The sequence below is a fragment of the Oreochromis niloticus genome, linkage group LG14 (genome assembly GCF_001858045.2).
Source record: "Oreochromis niloticus isolate F11D_XX linkage group LG14, O_niloticus_UMD_NMBU, whole genome shotgun sequence".
NCBI lineage: Eukaryota > Metazoa > Chordata > Actinopteri > Cichliformes > Cichlidae > Oreochromis > Oreochromis niloticus.
In genome coordinates, this window is record NC_031979.2 from 30533705 (window position 1) to 30558269 (window position 24565).

A 24565-nucleotide genomic window follows, 5' to 3' on the forward strand; every position below is an offset into this window, starting at 1 on the left:
ATAATGTTGAGGAGAAGCCATTCCATCACTGATAGTGATCCATTATGTGTTTTTCTATCCAGGTGTGCTTTTACTGCATTAGGATTGTGCTTAGAACGATTGTCATGCTGAAATGTACTTCTGATGACTGTAAACACTCATTGTTTTACCTCTCTCATTTGGGTTCATCACTCAATAAGAGCTGCCGTCACTGATTTTCAGTCCAGTCCATTTGTTGGGTAATTTAGCATACCTCAGCCTTTTCTCCCTGTTTCCCTTCCTTAATAATGCCTTCTTGATAACCATCCTTCCACTCAGACCATTTATGATGAAGCTTCAGCAAACAGTAAATGGATCGACTGAAGGGCCAAATGTGTTTCTCAATATCTCTCATGTCCTGTATCAAGTCTTATTGTTTCATATTTCTTAAGGACATGACTTGCAGATACTGTTCATCTGGTGGGGATAGTTTTTTTAGGCCTGCTACTTTTTTCTGCTCTCCACTTGTCCAGTTTCTTCATTTTTAAGGACGCACTAAACAGGATGTGTCCTTAAAATACTATTTAAGTCCTGTCAGACTGTTTTATCTTTGTTATTTTTCATAGATTCAACTAAAGAAATGGAATCGGTGTTTATGTGACAGGCTGCGCATAACAAAAAATATTTAATTTAAAATTGGTTCTCTAAAATTATCTGCTATGTGAGGAAAAAAACACTGGTTTATCCCTTAAATTAGGCACCTCTTTTATGCTTGAATAATTCTCAAATCAGTGTGATCAGCAAACAAACAAACACACAAAAACGTTCCTCTGAAAATGGGTGAAAAAGCAAAACTTTGAAAAACCTTCAGAAAGCCTCAGGAACTATTGCTTAAAACCAATTAAAAAAAACAAAACAAGAAAGCCAGACTCCTTGGAAACAAAATATTAAGAAAGAGGGGTGGAACAAGATTGTTGTACTGTCGTGTGCCTATGTATATGGGTTATTAATGTAACATGCATGTTTCTGTTTAAAATAATTAAATTAAGTACTTCTAAGAACTTAGTGTAGAAATAATATATATATAATTTAAAACTTCAGGTAGGCAAGTACAATTTTCATTTCAGTCATCACAACCAAGCTAAAACTAGAAAAAGCATTAAATGTTTCTAAAACTTTTTATTTTCTTTTATTTGCTTAAGGGTTCATATGAGTAAAGGTCAGTATTGCAGGCCATTCAAAGCCATGTGAAAACAAGTTTTTTGTTTGTTGTTGAGGGAACCATGATGTTACCACATCTGGCTCAAATCCACATCTTGTTCTCCTGATGTTGTAGTTTAGTCGTCATCCAGTGAGCAGCATCTGCTGAAGTAAGCTGCTCAGATTCCTGAGTTAGGGTCAGAAAACAGATGGATTGGCTTGGCCAAAGCTGAATACACATTCTTTATGTGGCTGACTGAATGCCATCTGCTGAAAAAACTAAACAAAAACGTGAGTCTGTTATATCCTGTTTTTTAACATACAAACCTTTTTTGATCAAACATAAGTTTTTAGTTTTCTACCCACTCACTGCTCCTCCTTTCTACTATATTTCCATATAACGGCAGGGGTAATTGTTTTGTTTCAACTTCCTCTCCGATGTTTATCTGTACCCTGACCATCTTTAGGCAATCCTCCTGTGTCCTCCTTTGTTCCCACTGTCAGCTCCATGTCAGCACGCCGTGAACTGAGGTGGTTAATCATAGTGAGAGAGGATCATTTATGGTGTCACAGCAAAATCATGTCAGAGCCTGAGAGATTTACTGTCTTCACTCCCACATGTTCCAGTTAAAAGTTGCAAAAGGGCTCTGTGGCAAGTAAAGTATTACAAATATCAGCAGATTTCTTTCTTTTTATAGATGTAAAATGTGATAATTTAGCTAAAAAAATACTACAGTGTTCTTGTCACTGTACTGTCGTGGACTTGAGCTGCTTTTGTGTCTGGTTTTACCTCTCTGGCTGTCTGTCTTACATTGCTTGCAGGCAGCTCAGGGCACCGTCTGGCAGACTGCTGGCTCTTCATGAATATGTGTGTGTGTGTGTGTTAGAGAGAGAGAATTGTCTGGCTGATTGGGGTTAGCACAGCCCCCTGAGAGTGGCTACTGTGCTCACTGATAGATAAGAAATAAGACGAGCATGCTGGCCTCAGGTGCAGAGGGGAAATCTCTTCATAATAGAGAGAGGAGATTAGAGAGGTAAAATCAATCACTGACTTCATTCCCGTTAACAGGCATTTCGAATAGAGAGAGATGAAGGTGGCTGTTCTTAATTGAAAGACTCCGATATATCTTGACAGAGGGATTGTGCTGGCGATAAAGGTTATATTAATTTATTATGGCGGATTTTCTCTTTTGCTTTTGCTTCGGTGTTTTGCTAAATTTCATCTCGTCATTGTAAAGACCATGTGCTCAGTCTTTTATGACAAATCACTTGTACATGTGCCGCATGAGTGTTCCAGGCATCCAGTGATTTCTATTAATTTCCCTACAGTATCAAAAATCTACTAGCGTATTTGCTGAATTTTCTATTTGCTGTGAGGTGCAGAATGAGTAGAATTCTGGGATTTTCAGTTATTTATTATTTTCATGGTCACTTTGATCCTGAAAATTTATTTTTATGTGTTTCTATTTTATTTAGAGTTTTTTGTGTGTTGTACTGGAGTACTGGGGGGAGCCCAGTCAGAAGCACCCAGTTCGACCTATACGGTTTTAATGAGTTCATAATGGCCTCGGGTCCTAATTTAAAGTATTGCTCACTCTCAGGAAGCAGAGGCACTCTAGCAGACACTGGGAAAGAGACTGTTTTCAATTATTAATGTGGACTGTACAGAGATGAAAGCTGCAATTTGTAAAGAAAAGCATATATTTTGAGCAGCTGAAGCTTTTCAGTATCGAGTTTGCATGTTCTGCCTGTGCCTGTGTGGGTTTTCTCCGGGCACTTCGAATTCCTCCCTCAGTCCAGGGAGATCCATGTTAGGTTAACTGGTGATGGAGGAATGGATGGATTGAGTATATGTTTTCATTTTACACAACATGCAATTGTTTTTAGCTTCTCTGATATGTAATTGCTGCTTAAATAATAAACATTATTTGTTATTTGCTGTGTGTTATTAGGATGAGGGCTAACAGTCCAAATATTGAGTTTACTGTAAGGAGGACTAAGAAAACAGTAAATAATCACATTTAAGCAACTAAAATCAGGATAAATAAAGAATTTTCTCATTTCATTCTTTAATTCTTTTTCATTTTCAGGTATATATTTTTTTTGTTGGGCACTGTAATCATGCGAAGTGGACCAACATGCAATAAAACATAAATTACATTTAAAAAACATGTTAAAATACTGCACACTTGATATTTACTGTGATTTATTTTAGTTCTAAAACAAGTTCTGGATTGCTGAAGACCAAGAAGACTGTAACAGCACTGACAATGCATCAAATACTGCAGTGTATTACTTTGAAAATCCATCCATCCCCACTATCATATTCAGGTTTACCAGGGTCGAGGGGTTGAAACCTGTCATACAGCGAGAGAGAGTGAGAGAAAATGAGAACCACATTGTGAAGTATGATATCCATGACTTAGATCAGATGTTAAAGTGTGCAAACACACTTCTGTAGTTCTGCAGTATTTTTCACAAGTGAAGCAGAAAGCAGAGTTGACACGCAGCTGTGAGCTGCAGTCTGCTTCAGTGCAGCTGTTTTCAAGGCTTGCAGCTCCTGCATCTCATTGCCAGCAGCAACAAAGAAAGAAGATGACAACTGTTGGCCTTTGATCTGTTTTTCTCTTTCTCTCATCAGGCAAAATAAGAGCAGGTTGACTTAAGTAAGAAAGCCTTTCTTCCTCATCGTGGCATAAGTTACAATATGTTCCTTGCTTTGAAAGCAAGGTTGGTTTTTTCAACTAAAAAAACAAAACAAAACAAAAAATGTCCCCCGAATAACATTTATTATACACAAATGCATGATCAATTTTATTCTGCACGCAATGTGTTTTTAACCAAATGAATAACCCTATCATCTCCAAATAGCCCTGTCATCTTGGCATGTATTTTCATGTTCCTTTAAGCAGCAAACGTGCTAGTTGCCTAACCCCAGGAGGGGAGTGTGTGGTGCAGTGTTTGCATCAGACACTGGATTTGAACATACCTGTCAATTACACAACAATCACAACATCAAGCCCACAAACCCCTCTGTGCGCACCCTCCACCCCTCAACTCGGAGCGGAAAGAATTCTTTGGTAGATTGCGAGCGCTTGTAGAGCATGTTGCAGCAGGCGAGAGCAGGAGTGGTTATTGGATTGAATTAATTTGTAGCTGCTGTTTCTGTATGATATTGACGGCCTGTTGCTCGGTCCCTCCGAGGCAATCCTCAGGTCACAGGAAAAGTATAATGGACTGACTCCTCATCCAGTCATGTGTTCCTATAATCACATACATCCAGGTGAGGCAGGCTGTGTTTGGGCTGTGGTATAATTTTCTGTCGTTTCACCCAGTGTTTACATTTTTCCGTTCATTATCTTCTCAGTATTCCCTGGCATCGCTCATTGTTTGGGAATGTCCTTACAGCTGTTACCCTGACTAATTCTTTCTGTGTGGCTCTCCTTTGTTAAGCATGCTGCCCATATGTGTTGTCAAAGCTGTTGTGCGTGAGCCAATGAGCCAAGATTTCATGAAATGGAGCATAGCCAAAAATATAGACACACAAATATTTGCCAGCGGGGTTACAGTTGAGGTGTGAATGGAAAAGCTCTTGATTTTGAAGTCTCAGCTTTTCAACTTAAGTGGAAAAGATTTGATCAACGCAACAATCTACTGGTCACTAAATCTGAATATTTAACTCTATTTTAAGATAGATATAAGAAGAGAATAGTCTCTGTTGCTGTTTTATCAGCAAAAAAAAGCTTAAGCAACTAACAACACAGGATAACATCTGCTATCACACACTGATGGCCCTCATGGGGGCATTTCAAGAACAGCTGTTCTAATTCATTCAAGAGAGTGTGTTTTATGTCAGAGGGGTGGCTTTAAGATCCGGGATCTGCTGATGTTGCCCTTTTTTTTTTAATGAACTCCAAAATACTGATGAAATATGAGAGCTACTTTCAGCTCCCTTATTTGCATATTTGAGTTGGCAGATTTTCTTTTTTTTTAATGGTGGATGCCTTTCCTAACACAACTCCAGTTGGATTTATGTCTTCTCTCAGGACTGAGTCAATGCTGTTTTGATTCCAAAGCAAACATGTAAACTGCAACACTACTGATGAAATATGAGTTTTTATTGTAATAAAAGGATACTCATCCCCAGAGAAGTTGGTAAGCTGTTCACGTGCACATTAAAGTCTTTAACCCTCACCTCACCCGTCAGGCTTCATCATGCATGCTGTCACCTGCTTAGTGAAAACATAAATTTCTCCTCTAAAATGGTTATTACGTTTGATTTCTATAATTATCCAATTTGTTCCCTGTAGCTCTTGTGTTTTGCTTTTTTTATAGCTGGTATTTTAAAAATTATCTCACAGTTATCCACATCTTAGTTTTTCTTAGATCAATTCAGGATAAAATGTGCAATTAACACTACTGTCAATATATTCCCAGTCAAATTGTGAGCACACCCCCATGCTTTTATCAGTCTTTGGAGGCTATAATTCAAATCTGATCAGGAGGGAAAAAAACAGTCTGAAAACTGGGCTCCTTATTATCTCTGCACAGCTTTTACGGGGTAGAGCTAAAGTGTAGCTTCATGTGATAATGCAGAACATCTGCCCATGTTCTTTGGTATGCTGTGAATCTGTAGGGGAGTCAGAAAGCAGCAGAGATATTGTGTCAGACTGCGGTATCGCTGGAATGTTTTCTAATGATGTTTGTGTTTTATATTGTATCTGTCTGTTGCCACAGCTCCGTACAGTTCGCGTTGCATAAAATGCATACAACAGCAATGCTTTATGTTATCAGTGTTGCAGAAGCAGATAAATTATTAATTTTCCATACTGATGCTGTTAGTGTTTCCTGTCTCTTGATCTGTGTAGCAATAGGACATTTCATTGCTGGCAGGCAAACCTACCACCATACAGCCACATGTTTCAACAACACAGCTGGCTCCATTTTCTTTCCCTCACTTTAATCTCACTAAACAATGTGAAGATCACAGCATCTTCAGAGTGTCTGTCTCATCTTGACAGCCATGTTGATATCGCTGATAAGGGGAAGAGAGAGAGAAGAGACAGCAAGTGAATGTGTTTCACCTCATACAGTGTAAATCATCCTCACAAGTCATAAATCTCTCAATATCTTGACATCACTACGTGCATATCATTGTTACGTGTGAAAATATAATTACAGGTGATGTTTGTACCTGTGATCCATAAACAGTTCGCTATATATTTCGTGTTAACTCCAAAAAGTAGAAATAACTACATTTAATTAGTTCTAAAATGATCATGAAAAGTTTGAAAGTAAAAAATAGATCATTCAAACTCCCATGTACAGCATGTAAAGGATATTTATTTGGAGTTTTTATTTAGTAAATATAAATGGATATTAAAAAAATGTTATTGCTTTTTAGCACTATGGGGTTTGGATGACTCTTTTGACAGTTTTTTCACATGGCTGTGTGAACTCAAAGGCAAATCTTTACCCCAGAAAGATCTTCCAAAACCTTAGATTTGTCAGACTGTAATGTTTCTAAAAGAGAGAACAGAAAAACAGAGTGATCATGAACTCCTCCAGTTTCAGTCTCTTAAACATCCAGCTGAAGTGAGTGATGAACAGATTGGTAATCTGTCTCTCTGATTGCTCTGTAAATCTGCCAGAAGTATCAGTAATATCCTTTTTCACTCACATTTGCTTCTTTCTGGAGGGTTTGGCACGTAACGCCTCCGCCTGCTGCCTTGGTGGAATTCCTGCCATCTCGAGTAGTTTGCTTTGCAAGCCTGACACATCCCTCCCCAGACCTGTCTTGACATAGTTGTCATAGCAGTGATCTGCAGTGGGAAGCCTTGTCTTGTTTCCACTTTAACAAGCTCTGCGTATGATTGCGGGTCCAAAAGTTGCACTTAGCTTTGGTACTAAACAGTTGAATGTTTCTGGAACCACTAGAATGAAGAAAAAAGAAACTCCAATGGCTACACGGGCCAAAAACATGACTTCTTGGACTTGTTAGTATAAAATCACTCAAGTGCAACAATTCTTTGAATTTAAAAGCCTAGTCAAATTAAATGAATTTTCATTGGCTAAAGTCATAAATTGCCTTAAACAATCGGAGTTCTGCCTTGACATCCAGATGGTAGGATCAGAATTCTTTGCAACCAAGATGAAAGCTTGGATCCATCCTGCCTTGTTTCAGCAGTTTAGGCTTCTGCTGCTGTAATGGTGTGGGAGATATTTTCTTGGCACCTCAGTGCCAAATGAGCATCATTTAAACACCACAGCCTACCTGATTATTGCCAGTCCCTTTATAACCACAGTGTGACCATCTTCTGATGGCTACTTCCAGCGGGATAACACAGCACATCACAAAGCTCAAATCATTTCAAACTGGTTTCTTCAATATGACAAGGAGTTCACTGGTGACTGCCACCTGATTTCAGTCCAATAGAGCAACTTTTTTTAAAAACGTACTCGGTTTTTTTTGTTTTTGTTTTTTAAGTTATGCATGCTTTTTTAAAAGCATGACCATTTTGACTGAGAGATGAATGGCCAGGTGGGTGTAGCTGCTAGCTGTGTGTTAGACCAGTGTAAAGTGACTACTGTAAATATACAAAGATATGCTCCCTTTTGTTTCCTCTCTCCTGTTTGGGATCCTGATTCTGACTTTCATTCTAGGTTAGCGTATGAGATCTATCTGACTGTTCTCTCTTCCACTGGCCTTGGACTGTTCACCTGCTCTGACGGGCCTCTCCCCGTTCCTCTGACTTATTCTTTCCTGGATAGATAGCACATATTCTGCTTCATAGTTACACTTGTCTGTTTCAGCTGTATGTACTCAACCAAGACAAGAATATCAAAAAATTTCATTTTTATGAATCAACTTGACAACCACATGTGACCCAGAAATAAGCTATTGTTGTTTTGACCTATTATTATTACCAAACAAGCTTTAAGACTTTTCATGGAGAGATTTATTGGGTTATACTACTTCCCTTTTATGATAACTTTCAAACACCAAAGCTCTTGTGTGCCTCCTGTAACCTTTCCACGTAAGCATTCAGACAGTAGAGGAAATATAAACAGATAAACACATCAAGGACATCAGGAATGTCATGACTGAACAAAAGATCATGAACATGAAAACTCTGCACTCATGTACCCTATCTTAAAGGTCAAAAAGCAGATTTCAATACATATTCAACAACTGCTGTGTTAAGTATTCCTAAATATACTGGAAGCTTTTGCATTCATTTGCAGTCCAGTTTATTTAGCTGAAAATTTTTAGAGGAATCTTTTTAACTTGCTTGTTAAGTCACTGACCTATGGATTGTTCAAGCGTAAAATACACACCTAACTCAAACTGTGAACGGCGCAGGAAGAAGGCTGAAGACAATTGGGAAAAGAGGAATAAAGAGCAGGAGGAAGCTCTCAACACTGCTGAGGGAAGATGACAGCCACAGGCTGAATGCAAAGTATGTTATGAATGAGGGAAGCATTTTCTTCCCTCAGGCCAGAGGTCAGCTTGAGTCCAAATGCTTTTTATTTATGTAGAAGTGGTTTCACACATTATTCCTGAAAATTAAAGAAAAGAGACAGTTGTTATAAACTTATAAAATCAAGCATAATTTTACTTAAAATTTCTTCTAGAGGCAGTATAAAATAAAATAAAATAAATATACATCAATTAAAAACTATGGAGACCCTTAGGGACTTTCTTTGAACAGACTTTTAAAAAATATTTTCTATACATGGAATAATGTAACTAATGTAACTCAGTTATTTGGCATTTCCCAAAGGTGCCATTAAGAATAATGTATTTGTGTTTTATAATGTGAATATTACACAAATGAGTACGATGTGGTATCCATGTAAACCAAACAGTCAGTGTTTACTTGTAAATGAAAACTTGAGGAAGCATGCTTCCTTTTCAGCATCTGAATCTTCCGTTTCAATCTTCTCACAAAGATATCATCTTAATCTGTGATTACCTGCTCCAGCCTGTTTCCCAGGGTGAATGACTTGAAAGCGTTCTTTCCCATCACAGTGTTTCAAAGCTGAACACAGACAGTTCAGCCAGTGAACTCAGCCGTTCCCCAGAGGTTGTTTTTGAAGTCTTGAAACCATTTCACGTTGTTATTTTACAGTACCAACTACTGTTGGTCCCTTTACTCTGCACACCCACCTCCATCTCCTTTCTCCTCCCCTTTCACCTCCCAGCAACTACACATTCTCCCTGCTCATATGCATATTCTGAGTCGTAGTTGCTGGAAGTTGATCAGTCCCCCCCCCGCCCCAAATCCCAGAGAAAAGCATGAGGAGGAGGAGGGGGTGATGGCAGGCTTGCCAGAAGAAGTCTATGTGAACATGTGTGCCGCTTTGAGGGGCTGTCCAACTCTCTCTCTCTCTGTTTTTACAGGAACCAGGCTTGCTGTTTCTGTCTTGCCATGATTTCAGTGACACTGTTTAGGAAACACAGACAACTCTTTTCTACTCAGCAGGTAAGAGTCACCTTCCATGTGCTTATGAGTGAAGAAACCACGATAACTGTTAATTTCTCTCTTTGCTAATAATGCTTAGCTGAGTTTGTGTGTTACGCTGCATGTTGTTTCTAAGTATGTTGAACTATTCAGGACCTTTTTTATCGCCTTAATCATCCCCCAAAGGTCTTTACACTTGTGTAGATAGTCCTGCCATGTCGGTGAACACACTAAGTCTGTTTTCACTCTGTGACTTCTTCTCTTCATTTAAATCAGCCCGGCATTCATCTGAGGATAATGAGACCTTCTTTTCAAGGAAACACTCTTTTAAAAAAAAAAAAAAAAAAAAGAGCATTTCCTTGAAAGGCACCCTAATCCTCTGTACACTCCACATTTACCATGTAGGGACAGGTTGTACTGCAGACCCTATACAGAGTTTTGTAACCTGTTATATAACACTGCCATATGGCTTTGCAAATGCATATGTCTAGCATTGTCTTTCCAGTTAGGGTTTGTCCTTGTCTGAGAATGCCTTATCTGCTTGTTTTCCAAAGTGCATGTGTGCATGTGTGTTTGTGTATGACTGTGTGTCAAGTGTCTCAAGGCCATGTAAAGGCGTTGCCAACTGCTGCTTTCTCAGAGAAACAGCGCAGACCCACATGGGCTAAATTACACAAATTAACTTTCAAAATACACGTAAATACATGTACCTAAATGATGATCTTCTAGATAAACGTTTGGGCTTGCGTTGACACTGTGACTTGTTTTGCTTTTAAAACATGCTGATTAGAAACAGTAGGTCTCCTGTAGGTTATGTTTATTTTGGAATCGTCCTGGATCATCTGAAAAAATGTCATTTGACTTAATGAGATGACAAACTTGTTTGGTGGCAAAATAAGGAAATTGTTTGTTTTTCCGGGTACACTTCAAATGTCTCGGGCTTGTCTAAGGCTCATTTTAAAGAAGGGCTTAATGAAGGGGTGACATCCACGGACATCCTCTGCCCTGATGAATGGTGGAGTGTGTAATAAATCACCAACTGTGGAGGAGCAGTCAGATTCCTCTGTGCAGTGATGTCACCACTATTGGGTGTGAAACAGATCCAGACTTGAACAGCCCAGCATGAGCCAGATGTTGAGTTTAGTTTCACTCCATGCTCTTGGCTGGATGGCATGTACTCAGAGCCGTTCAAAGCTAGATTTAGAGGCCTTATATTACACATGTATAGAGTATAGTGAGGCTGTGGTAATTACAGGACACAGAGACATACGGAAACACGCTAAGAAGTATGTATCATCTCGTTTTACGTGTACTGTGATCTGTGATCTTGTTCTTTTTCACGTGAATTACAAATGATCTGTCTGTTTGTTTCAGGTTCATTTGCTTCACGGTTTGAGAGTCTTGGATGAAAAATGGCCGTCCGATATATCAAGCTCAAGTACTTGTGGATTTATGCTTTGAATTATGAAATACTATAAAATACAACAAAAATGGAGGTCACATCGGAGGTGAATTTGGAGAATCATCAGTCTTGGACAGCTTTAGGATTGCACAAAGTGACCTTTTTCACAAAAGACTCATCTATAGAATATGCTGCTATCTCAACTAATGACTCACTGGAGCGCAGAGGAGATGATTTTTGTTCTAAAGCCCAAAGCTCACTCTTGGAGCGAAGTGGGGATATAGCCACAAATGAAAAGGCTTTTGTTTGTGCTGTTCAGAAAAACATTCAATCTGTGAAGACTGTGTGCTTTCTGGAGACTGAAGAAAAGTCAGTCATCCCTAGGGAAGCATCTCCAGACACAGCTCAGCTTCTTGAATCGAAACTTATTTCACTCAGGACGAATCAGAACTGCTGTGGTAACTTTTCACCTCCTCCTCCTGAATCAGAAGACCGGTCAAGCAAAGCTGTTCAAAATCATCCTGATGAGACGCTGGATTTTAACTGTGAATATTTGAAAATAGACCGCAAAAACTTTGACCCAGTCGCCCTTAATCGGAACTCCATTCCTATCACTGAGGTCCCTGCAGCTATTCCCGAGTGTGGCTTGAGAGTCCTGGATTTGCCGCACATTGTGAAACACAAACAGAGCTCCATTACCTTCTCAGACTACACCTGCCCTCCGACAGGCAACAGCTATGCTTTTGTAAATGAGAGCTCTGACGACGGAGGCTCATCACAGGAAGGTGAGCAGGAGGACGATGATGGTCATCATGACGGCGACAATGACGACGACGACGATGACGATGTGTTCCCAGAGCTACCTCACGGTCGAGATCTCCTTGTCTATCATAGACAGAGGAACGCAGGCAAAGAGAAAGAGAAAAAGAAACTTTGCATGAGCTCGCGAGCAGGAAATGATCACACACTGAGAAGCTGTGGTTATGAAGCAGAGGGGGAAACCAGCAGTGAGAAGGTATGCTTAATAATATTCTCTTTTGCCCTTCAATTTCAGTATTAATCAATTAATAACCCCTTGCCATGAAAATGGAAGTTATTTTTAGATGCACAACCTCACAAATAAAATATCTGCTTACTGAGCAACAGAAAAGAAACTGGTAATGAAGTGGAAATCTACAACAGCAGATGCTGCCACAGAACTGTTTTCTCCTGCCACATAAAGCAGCACCAACAGCACTCATAAATGACACGTGATATTTATTTTAGATGTCCCCTACAAACCTCCCGCCGCAAAACTTTATATTTAACAAATGAAATAACTCAATACAAGAGATAATGTAAGAAGACCCTGCACTTGAGTTTAGCTCATGTGAAATGTTTTCCCACATGTGCTAAAGCTGGTGAATTATGTCATAAATTCACACAAGATTTCTTGGAGGCAAATAAAATAAAGTGTTTTAGAGCATGATATCTTAAGAAGAGGGAAACGATATACTGATAACACAGGTACAGTTCAGTGTCTGAATTCATGATATTGTCTGTTTTCTTTAGAAAAGTAAAAGTTGACACTGAGAGATAAAACAGAGTTGCTACAAGTGTGTGGGAGTACACAGACTCCACATTGGTACTGATGTACAAAGCTGTTTGCAGTTCTGTTTCCTTGCACTACATCAGAAGGCAGCAACATTTCAGTAGGCCATACTGGCACCGAACTTAGCAGTCCATTACTGAACTTCCTGCCTCATCTTTGTCTGAGGCAATCACTAATCTTTATTGCCCTTTTAAAATCTTATATGCACATTCGTCTTATAATCCATTAAATATGTGTTCCGCTACAGCTGAGGATATCGTATCCAATTGCACATAGCTGTCATGTTTTTTGAACAGTCTGTACATAATAGTGCACATCTGAGCAGGGCAGAGTAAAGTGCATGTCGACTTCTCTGTCTGTTGGTTGGGGAAGATGTCGTAATGCCAGCTTTATGTGCAGAATGATACTCTGCCCTGAATAGGTTGTTTTGGAGAAGAGTTGAGGAATGCAGGGAATCCAGGGAGTCTGTTGTAAATATTATTAAAGGACAGCAACAAATGTTTCTTGTGCTGTCACACGACAAACCGTGTTATCTTATGGCAGGCTGTTATGTGAGGGTTACTATAAGCAAAGCAAGGCGTGTAAAAGTTGTTTGTGAAGTTTTAAGGAACTAGTGTGTGGATAACTTTTCTTTCTGTGAGCGTGCTTGAATCTCATAGCGTGTTATTAGAAGGGGGAGCCAGTAGGAAAATATATCAAAAAATGAATCCATAAGTGAATAAACTAAAATAAAAAGTAGCAAACTTCAGCGTAGCAATATAAATTAGTTAACTAATTAATTACTTAACTTGTAGTTATTGTTATTTGCTTCATCTCTCAGCGTCATCCTGTCTGATTTTATTCTCTTTTCTGGGTTGGCTCCAGACCTCTGATTGAATAATTTAAATATGTAATTGCAGAAGATCAGAGCTGCACAGTCAAGTTGGTTTTGACTGTAGTAGTGCACATATCTTTCTTTAAAGTCTCTGGAAGTGAAAGATTATTTCTGAAATAGCACACAGTTGCAGTAGTTAACATGAACCATATGAGGGCACCATTTGCATAAAGTTAACACTCTGTGGTATCTTCACAACTCCCCCTTTACTTCAACTCATTTAGCTCAAATGTAAGTAAAAGAATCATGCACTTCTTAAACTATCTTTCCTGCTCTACAGATATGGCTGTGGCTGTGTTCATGGGGTATTTTTGCAACACAGGATAGTAGGAATGTAATTTATTCCTCCAAGCAGCCAGGTAGCCGTTGCCCTTTCGCATGACCGGCTGCTACATTTGGATACCTCCATGGTGATCTCTGGCACTCTCTGTGGGTGGCGTAGACTAGGCAGCCAGCCCAGAGCTCACACACTTAACTCCTCATTTCCATGTCAAAGCCAGTATGTTGGGGTTTACAATGTGGCCAATTTGCGCTGATAAAGTTATAGTCAGCTCACATCTTGTTGTGCCCGGATGATGGCATTGATGCATTTATCTAAAGGATTGACTCATACCAGTGCAGTTGCTATGGTGTAGAGGATTCACACAATTGCCAGGGCAGGATTGAGGGTAAAGGCATGACGAGATGAATCAAGGGTAGTGTCTCACTTGAGCATCAAGTCCTCACTGGAATTTGTCTCATTCCAAGTAGAAGTGCCCACTTTCCTGAGCAGCACCTTGTGGGGATGTCACAGAAAAGAGGCAGTGTGAGTGTGTTACAGATTTGGCTTGAGCTTATTCCAGAATGAGGCATCTGGCTCTTGCGTTTGTGTTTGTCTGACACCCAGAGTTAATTACCTCACAAGATCTTCAACTTCTGTTCCTTCAGTATTTTTCAGTCATTTGGCCTAGAATATATCACCAATATCTTTCAAATGACTATTTCGGCTTTTTGACTCCTGATCAAAAGAGTTCAAATAGCCACAGACAAACATGCACTGAGCAGTGCTCAGTGCTGTATTGGGGCTTCATTCCAGGTTTTTAAGCAGATAGTCTCTCTATCCTGACTTCATAACAGCCTGGGCAGTCTCTGTTTTAACTTTGTTGGACAAATGTGTACTGATGTCACATTTTTTTTTTCTAATTTCACAGAACAATTTTTGAATCAGTATATTTTCACTGTGCAAAGCATTACCAATCTTATATCACCATCTTTGCACAACCTAACACTGAACTGAGCTTTAATTTCAGTGTGACGTGTATTTTGAGAGCCTCATAAATACTCATTTATCAAGTCACACACTCTGAAATAACAAAAACCATGATTATATTAAAGGTTAGTACAAGTGATAAGAGACAGAAACTTGTTAGTTTGAACATACAGTCCTTTCATATGTTATTGATATGCCTAATGTTAAGATGCCTTGAGCCTAAAAACCTATTTCAGAGCCTGTAAGAGATTTATTATAAATTTATTTAAAGCACAACTTTATCTAAATACATGAATTTTCAATATATTAACAACTTTTTCTTTCCATGACTGTTTTTCATAAACACAAACAGGAAAATATCTTGTTTTCAATCTGCAGAATACCTCAGACAGACACAAACAGAAGCCGAAACAGAAACACTGAGCGTGTGGGAGGATTCCTTTTTGGGAATAAGTGTGTATTCTTTCATTTTGAATATGCTGATAAAGCTTGCATGTAAAATCAAAAAAGCTCAGGCACAGATTCATCGTTATCATCATTTCACTTATTAGCGGTGGCCACAAGTTTATCCACCACAGGGCAGAGTTTGTGCCGTCTGGTTTCTGTTCACAATAAGTGAAAATTCCTTTTATTTGTTAAGCAGACAGAGAGGATTGAGCTGTCTAAACATTCCGATCCAATGTCAAGCCTTTTACATTCCCTGATCAGTCTTGAAAAGCAGACCTAGCAGAGAAAGGAAGCTTTATTTTTTCCTCTTTGGTGACCCCTCAGGACCCTTCAGGCCTTAGAGGTCAGCAGGGGATTGGCTAGATTTAGGTCATTCCTCTGGGACTGAGTGAAGGGAAGCACTTTCTCCCAGTGCTGGGTCAGTCAGCTGACCATGGCTGGGCAGCAGGCTGAAAAGTATGCCTGGTGTCTCCTCCAGCTCATCAAATTTTAGAAAGAATGCAAAATAAGTTTATATAATTATTTAAATGTTTTGCTACACTGAGACTGATTTGCAGCTTTAAGAAAGCTCCTGATAATAAAAACAGCAAAAACTGATATTACTATTAGCACAAATATTACTCCTACTGCTATTAGTGTTACTATTACTTGCCTCAATGTCACAACATTTGTAGAGCCCCATGTGACCAAGGATTGTTTGAGTTTCTTCCTCTGAAATGGAGGTATTTATTAGTGAGAAAGTTACTCTAAGGTAGATGGGATAGATCTTTTCATTAGATCTTCCTTTTTTCTTTCCAAACATTTGAAAAATAACGACCTTCTGACTGGAAAGTTACACTTTTCCAAGGCATTGTCAGGAACTCCCCAACAGAGCATTCATCTAGGAAAGTAAGCTTTAATGTTGGAGAAAATGACTTGATTGCAGAAGGCTCAGGCATGGGTTTTAGTTAAAATTCTAGGAAATTACCTAATGGTTTTACGGAGGTGGTTGAGGATCAATGCCTCTGAGTTTAACAGGAAATTAGAGTCGATCAACATTCACTGAGAAAAAGAAAACCACACTTTCTGTAACTATCTGGGATTCCGAGGAAACATTTAAAAGCCTGGAGTCACGATTGTTACACACTCTTATCTTTTGTTTTTACTCAAAAATCCACATTTAAGCAACAAAGTAGCTGGGAAGGAACTGAGATGACAAAGTTTTAACTCCGTGCAAACTTGAAGACTTCATAGATAAAGATTCAGAATGGCCTTGATGCATCTACCCCATAAAAAACATGAACACAGAAGCTCTACTGGATAAACCACGAGTGAACTTTTGCTGATCTGAACTCAAACTTCTGTTTACTAAATATCCAGCTCTTTGTCCTGGAATACAATTTTAACATACTTACTCTGCAGTGTATGGTATACCTGGAGGAGCTCCCTAAAAACTGTTACTACTGTGATAAATCCTACAGAAAACCCATGCTTTCATACTCAGGTTCTTGAAAAGGGTACACACGGGTGCTGTTGGATTTGATCTTCCCCAGGGCTACACAAGGAAAACACACAGTGATATCTTTCCTTTCTGTCAGACTGACATTCTGCTCAGATTACAGAACAGCAATGATAATTTATGCTTTGGTGACTGTAGTGTATCCAGCTGATTAATGAGGATGGACCGACAGAAGCACCGACACAGCTCCTGTCTGTGTAAGGATGGTCTATTTATATACGCACTGTGTGTCTGGGGAGTGGTGAAAGCCAGTGCAGGGTATTCCATCATGCTCGGTATGGCACACATGTCTGGAACCTCCTCGTCTGCTCTTTCACCCTGAGGATATCACATTTCATGCATGCATGGCAGCAAGGCAGATCTCTGCTCTAGCATCTGCAATTTACAAGAACTTTTTGGTGGTTTGTCTGTAACTTTTTGAGCCTATGGGGATGTAGTAAATTGACAGATATTACCTGGAAGCTTGCATGTGTAAAATTTGACTAACCAGTCACCCTCATTTGGATTACTTCCATTGCAGTTTTAATGATGACTTTTGATTTTGATGATGTGATCAGTCTATGTGATTTATCTGACAGTTAAAACTTGCAAAAAAATAAGATACAGATGTTTTCTGAAAACTGTGGAAAGTGAAAAGTCTATTAAAATAATATAAAGATAATAAAACTTACAATTTAAAATGGCCAATTTTTTGCAGAATAAAACACCACCTTGATAGTTTTAATTAGACAGTACTAAAAAGTGTCCCTGTATAGACTCTTGAAACCTTTTCAGACTTTTTGGCTGAATACTATTTAATAGCATTGTTTGCTTGTCGACTCTAATCTGAGTGCTTGATTACCCACAGGAGTCTCCACAGGTCCAGTCACCCTGGTCGGAGTCAATAAGTCAGCTAATGAGGAAACTAGACCAACTTAATCTGGACATAGACGAGGCTCTGAGTGCAAGCTCGTCCCCCTCCGACACACCCTGCACCACCCGCAAGAAACAGGTTGGTGTCTGTTCACACAGCTTGATATCATAGCTATAATTAGCAATGCTTTTTGTATTTTGATACTCATGCAGAATTAATAGTATGTCTCACTGTATGTGTTATCAAGCAGCACGCGGGGTGCAGCACTTCCACCTTCAGTACCTTATTCATTGGCTTCCTGTTAAATCCAGAAGTGAATTCAAAATCCTGCTCCTCACATACAAGGTCTTAAATAATCAGGCCCCATCTTATCTTAATGACCTTGTAGTACCATATCACCCTATTAGAGCACTTCGCTCTCGCTCTGCAGGCCTACTTGCTGTCCCTAGAGTATTTAAAAGTAGAATGGGAGGGAGAGCCTTCAGTTTTCAGGCCCCTCTTCTGTGGAACCAGCTTCCAGTTTGGATTCGGGAGACAGACACTATCTCTACTTTCAAGATTAGGCTTAAAACTTTCCTTTTTGCTAAAGCATATAGTTAGGGCTGGACCAGGTGACCCTGAATCCTCCCTTAGTTATGCTGCAATAGACGTAGGCTGCCGGGGATTCCCATGATGCATTGAGTTTTTCCTTTCCAGTCACCTTTCTCACTCACTATGTGTTAATAGACCTCTCTGCATTGAATCATACTTGTTATTAATCTCTGTCTCTCTTCCACAGCATGTCTTTATCCTGTTTTCCTTCTCTCACCCCAACCGGTCACAGCAGATGGCCCCGCCCCTCCCTGAGCCTGGTTCTGCCGGAGGTTTCTTCCTGTTAAAAGGGAGTTTTTCCTTCCCACTGTCGCCAAAGTGCTTGCTCATAGGGGGTCATATGATTGTTGGGTTTTTCTCTGTATGTATTATTGTGCGATCTACTGTACAATATAAAGTGCCTTGAGGCGACTTCTGTTGTGATTTGGCGCTATATAAATAAAATTGAATTGAATTGAATTGAATTGAATTGAATTGAATTATGATATGTGGAGTGTTACAGCCACTTTGGTGTGGTATGTCTGCATTCCTGTGAAGCGCATGCCGCATACTTGGTCACACTTTTTAAACTTTCCTAAATCAATTTAGTTTGCTCTCTGAGAAAATCCCAGTGGATTATTTGGACCTGTAAGTAACAGGTGTTCAATTTTTTATGTCCTGGTCCATTTATTTAAAGAGCTGCATATTAGGGGAGGATATAGACAAGCTCTCAAATAAGGCAGGAATAACCCATAAACCCAATATTTGGAGGGAGATATAGTGTGCTGCAAGGCTTGTGAGATATGGTAATAAAGTCTGTGACACTATGGGCTTTGTCACGCTGTCTCGAAGTATCTGTGTGCCTCTTAGTCTGTGTAATCATGTAGGTCTGCAGCTCTTAGATGTGATACTGGAATCTACAGTGCTTTAGCCTGGTCAGAGTGGTGCAGCAGGAACAGACTGCTATTGTACTTTTGCCATTACAACTGCGACCATACCACTGTTTTCTAAAAAGGGCCCTTCTCATGGTGGCGTGCTTCTTGGAATATCCCACAAGAGTTTGCATTCATGAACAAAAGTGCTCTTTTGGACTCCATATGTATGTACTGCACAGAAGAGCTGTTGTGTTGGAAGGGAGTTTGTATGATTTGGTCCATTAGGAATGGCTGAGAGAGGCTTACATGCCTCATAGGCATCTGCATAACCATCCCAGGCATTCACTATTACTTGCTTTAACTAATGACAGGCAACTGGGCAAGAAGACAAGACATCTTTACTGGGACATTTGACAAGGTCATACTCTCTGTCTTCTCAAAGGAAGATGCACATATACAGGCTCCTTTGTGTGCTTCTGTCAAGCTGATTTGAGAGTGGAGATTTCACTTCCCCAGACGCCGACCTCAGCCTCTTGTTTTCTTTTCCCCTGGCCACTGTTGAGCCCATCCTGTCCTTTTCTGTTTGACCAAACAGTGTTGTTGACAGTTTGCTGTTGTGATGTTGTTGCAGTGGGGTGGTGCGCTTCCAAAGTCCACGTTAAACCGAACCCTGAACGACCAAGTTGTCCACAGACCAGAAAGAGAAGAATGCCAGAACAGAGACTGGTCTTCTACACCTCGCAGATCCTCAATGGGAACCAGAGCAAGAACTAAGAAGACGGTAAGTTTTTCTAAGAACCTCAGCTTCCTGCAGGCATCAGTCAGTTTCTCTAAGCCAATAAGAGCTTACAGTGTGCAGTACAGGATATTCAAACTCTGCTGTTGTTCAGATCTCCTTCTTTAAGACTGAGCTGCTCAATTAATTTGGTAGCCCCAGCCTAAGATTTAAGTTTCTGTATTTTTATTACAGCATATTTGGGTGACTGCCAATGGGCATTACTCAGTGGACTGCCTGTTAATTTAAAGTAGCTAAGAATTATTTTCTTTCTGTTTCCCTCTAAATTATAATGATCTATAAATAATCCAATGACAAATGATGTAATTTTACCTTTTAGCTTTTCTGCTGCTTTATGACAGATGATCCAAGTCAATAGCTTTTTAGGTTGTCTGTTCGTCCTTGAATCTCATTCTGGTGAATGTAATATCTCAAACATTCAAGTAGTCAAAAGTCATATTTAATGGTCACTGTGACCTCACTAGTTGTTAACAATCAGCAATTAAAAATAAGTCAGTGAATCTCCATAGACTCCCTTTTAAAGTGCCTTTTAAAGTACTTATTTACATCCTGGTACAAAGACAGATTTGTTAATGGCAAATGTTATGAGGTAGATTTCAGTTTCCACCAAGAGACATTAGCGAGTCAGCAGTTTTTCCTACATTCTGTTAAAACCTATTTTCTTTAAATCAATTTCAATTCAGTTTTGTTTATAAAACGCCAAATCAGAAACAACAGTTTCCTCAAGGTGCTTAATTTTGTAAGGTAAAGACCCTACAATAATACAATAATACAAAACCTCATGCCAAATTACCATCCCATGTGGTAGCCAATGATTTTGATGTGGCGATCAAAGAGACCTTAAAAAGTGAATGACATGGGTGAAATAAATGCTGTTGCAAAGTGACCTTTACTAAACCTCCAGGGAGGTGATCGATGTGACTATAAACGAGGGTGGAGAATTTCAAGCATGAAGTCGCTTGAAATTCAGTGACTTCAAGCAACAATCTTTTACCTATCTCTATACTGTTAATGTCAAAGTGTGTAGACAAAACAAAATCCCAAAAGTAAACATTTTAAATGTGTAACTATTTTAAAGATAAAGCCACCATTGGGATTTTGATCTTTTTCATTCCCAATCTACACAACATTTCCATCTGTCTACACATCTGTAAATATTTAGGGTTTGGATTTGAAATCAGGTCAGTCAAACATTCTTAGAGAAGCACAACTCACTTCTTATGGCAAAGAATGTGACTGTTTCGCTGCCGTAAAGAAATAACTGAACAAATAACTGAAACTGAAAGATTTCCAGAATACAAAATCAGATAATATGAAAAAAGTCAAATCCATCTAATACATGTTTTTAGTATCATTTTGTGACATCTTCATCCACATTATGATATTTGATATTAGTCTGAAAAGGTTTCATTTTGTTTAGCTGCAACACGAAACTACAGACTGGATTCTGTTGTAGTTAAACAAAATGGATCATTTTGGTCTCTGGAAACTTCAGATGAAATAACATTGATTCTCAGAATAGGTGACACCTGTATGTTCTGTGAAACCCGTGAGTACCTTTTGGAAATGATGACAGCATGGGTTAAAACTGGGTGTCAGAGCAGCTGTGTATGTTCACATATTTTATAGATGGAGTAATTTGGTTGGATAATGAGTTCTTGTTATTCTTCAGTTATGAAATGTTTTAGGCTGTTCAAGAGATCTGTTCTATGGTCACCAAATACCATATCAGTAACCATAGCACTATCTCTCCACAAGCAAGAAAATGAACATATATCTGCAAATGCCACACAATATAACTAAGTGACCATGCAAAGTTTACAGCTATAGGTGAAATGAAATGACATGCAGCATTGCACATGTTGAGCCTGGGTCTATATGAAACTTCTGACAGCTGGGAGTTGAGATGAAGTCTGAGTCACAGTCTTGGAGTCAAAGAATAAACAAGCTAAATGTGTGAGACAAAACACACGGCTGGAACTGGTAATTGCAGCTTAATTTACAGATGTTTTATGAACCATGTAGCAAAGGTTTTTTGCACCTGGATGACACACTCCCTTATATCTGTAACATCTCTAAAAACTGGAATGCAGTTCATATCTTCCTCAGTCTAGACCTTATCTGAGCAGGAATGTCTTGGATGCTGATTAAGATAATGCCTTGGTAGAGGAAGATGCACACAGAATTCTTTACACAATGTCTACAGCAAGACGTTATGTGATTTTATAGAAAAATATTCCTTACATGTGGTTCCAATGGGAAAATATGTTTTAATGTTTTCAAAGTTTAGTCACTTGTCTTTCAAATTTCATTATGAATAGCTAAACAGACCTGATTTTAAAAAGGCACAAAGAGACATATCTCTTGCATCTTTTTTTTCTGCAAACAGTTCGATTTCAGTGCTTCTAGCATTAACTGGACTTGTGTCTAAATGGCAAGTGAACTGAAAGTTCATTTGAATCATACTGCAGCAGCACTCTGCTGTGTCACATGGTGTTTACCTCCTGCATCTATGAAGCAAGTTCAAGATACCCAGAATATCTTACTGTGATCTGGCTTCACTTACCCTAACGTCGGCAATGTAGGTGGTTATCAACTCGATAAATCAACCCAGGGTTTCTCAATCTAGCTACAAGCACGTTCACATGAAAGGGCTGACTTTAGCAGCATCTGACCAGTCACAAACATGGAGAAGTCTTATGGTAGCAAAGATGGGAAGACGTTAAACACTTAATACGGACTAAAAATTAATAGAGCCACTGTAGACAACGCAGTGTTTTGTGAGTTTGAGTGTGAGAGGAAGCATTGCACACTAGTTTAGCATTAAAGTGCTACTCCTTTTTCTTTTTAAGGATGTTTACCTGTTCAAAGAAATCCTTAAAAGCCCCAAATCTCCATGACATTTAGTTCATGATGTGTATATGTGACTATATAGCCTGAAAAATAACAACTTTATTCATGTTTGTACTAGTTATCTTCACCCAGCTTTTGAGACCAGCTTTTTTCAGTGTTCTGTGATTGGTGAATAGAGACGTATTTGGGTTGAGGTTTCCTCCATTAATTGCTGTTGACAAAGGCGGGTATACGGAGGGCATGCTGGTCTCTCATTCAGACTGACTGTTCCCCTAACGGCCTTGTTGACTTGTCATGTGTGTTGAGACAGCAGCTATCATTCACTTACACAGACTTGTCCATCCGTCTAAACATTCTTGTTGGTGCAAGCAAAGGGAAGTTTTTCCTCTGACAACAGCCATGAAAAGATCCTCTGTGCTTCGCTTCTTTTTAGGATGTCACATTTTCTGACCTGTAACCTTTGACATGTGTCTGTGATTGGCCTGAATCAGGCGATGTGTGTTTCAAGTGGGTCAGATCTCAGGATAAGTCAGGTTGAAATACTTTTCCGGGGCTTTTGAGGCAGAGAGAATGATTGATGTGTTCATGTCTTTGAAACCTCTTCAAATTGGTACATCTCCTCTGGGGCTCAGCATCTGGTTTTTGGAGTGTTCATTTTCCTGAGTTTATTTCTGAAACTAGGTCTAAAGCAGTTCTATTGAGACTAACTTACCAGGGCTGCATTTACAGAAAATGTATTTACAGCACAGAGGTAAGGACTTCATGTCTGTACATTAAAGCACTCTTTTCAGTGTTTGGATACGTGATGAAATTCTGCCAGGCTGTGCCAAATCTCACAGTCAATAATGAGGGATCCATCAGTGGCTATACCTCATGGTTTGAAGAGGCTCCACTCAACTCGTCTATGTTTAAACAGAGATAAAAATACACACATAAGGGTATGAGTCATACATTTATGTTTGACTCATACTTGTTTTTGAATTTGGTTCTCAAAGAGAGTTGGATTTTTGTGCCTGGAGGTAACTCAGTGGTTGAGCCTGCTAACCCTGGAGAATTCCCCCTCCACCTGCCAGAAACTTGTTAGGAATTATTCCCTTGATCTCCTTTCAACTGCCTGCTGTCCTTTGTGCTCATTTGCTATATTCCCTAATAGTGTCAATTACTATCTAGAGAAGACAGCAACGTGGACACGACTTTTAGTAGGTCGCTCATCCAGCCTAGAGGTAAAATGTGAGGGTTTATACTGTTTGTAGTAATGAAATCTTTGCTGGTATGTTGATAGAAAATCTAAACAGTGCCCTGTGGGCTAATTGTATGTTAACAGTCGTAACGGAGGCTCTGTAGTTTTAGAAAAAAAGACATCTTGGGACTATATGCTGCATTTTTGCCTATTCCTCAATGAACGTGGAATCAGGGCAGGCAAACAAGTGCATAAATCAAACCAGTGAGCCACAGAGGGGAAATGGAAAAGAGAGATGGGCAGGAGAGGAGATCATGTCCGGTCAGGAAAAGATTTTCAGTTTCTTGGCCTCTATAGGCAGTAGTAGAATTATATTAATAACCATTAAACTAAAAGGTTATAAAGAATATGCTGCCCAGCATAATTTTACAGTGACAAGTTCATGTATCAGCACTTCATTTCCACAGAGGTCTATTTTCCAGCGCTAACAGCATTCCAAAGAAATGATTCTGTAAAATTATCTTTGATATCTCCAAAAGTTGATTCTGTTCATCTGGACGTAGCGTTTTGTGGGAGAAACGTTTCGTCACTCATCCAAGTGACTTCTTCAGTCTCAGCTGACTGCAGGTTTCCCCAAACATTATCTTTGATAGTTTTTCTTTGGTCTTATTGGGAAAAGCAAGCTGATATAAGTCTCTTCAAAAGGAGATTATTTTACATTTTAAAGAAAATCATTGAGACTTTCTCCCTAAAT

At 39.3% G+C, this 24565-nt stretch overlaps 1 protein-coding gene and 1 long non-coding RNA gene across 2 annotated transcripts in view; one reads left to right on the forward strand and one right to left on the reverse strand.

Moving 5' to 3' along the window:
* Positions 1-5133: 5133 nt before the first annotated feature.
* On the reverse strand, positions 5134-8739 carry LOC109194611 (uncharacterized). The gene is made up of 4 exons (XR_002056414.2): positions 8497-8739; positions 6839-7091; positions 6635-6681; positions 5134-6193 (listed from the first exon to the last, which is right to left on the reverse strand). It is a non-coding gene; the product is annotated as an uncharacterized LOC109194611 (long non-coding RNA).
* A 761-nt stretch (positions 8740-9500) lies between these two features.
* The window catches only part of stard13b (StAR related lipid transfer domain containing 13b), a 61008-nt gene continuing 45943 nt past the window's right edge, over positions 9501-24565 (forward strand). Inside the window, exons 1-4 of the mRNA XM_005455009.4 lie at positions 9501-9644; positions 10998-12040; positions 17532-17675; positions 19614-19763. Of these exons, the coding sequence (XP_005455066.1) occupies positions 11114-12040; positions 17532-17675; positions 19614-19763 (1221 nt within the window). The 5' untranslated portion in view covers positions 9501-9644; positions 10998-11113. The remainder of the gene's footprint in view (positions 9645-10997; positions 12041-17531; positions 17676-19613; positions 19764-24565) is intronic.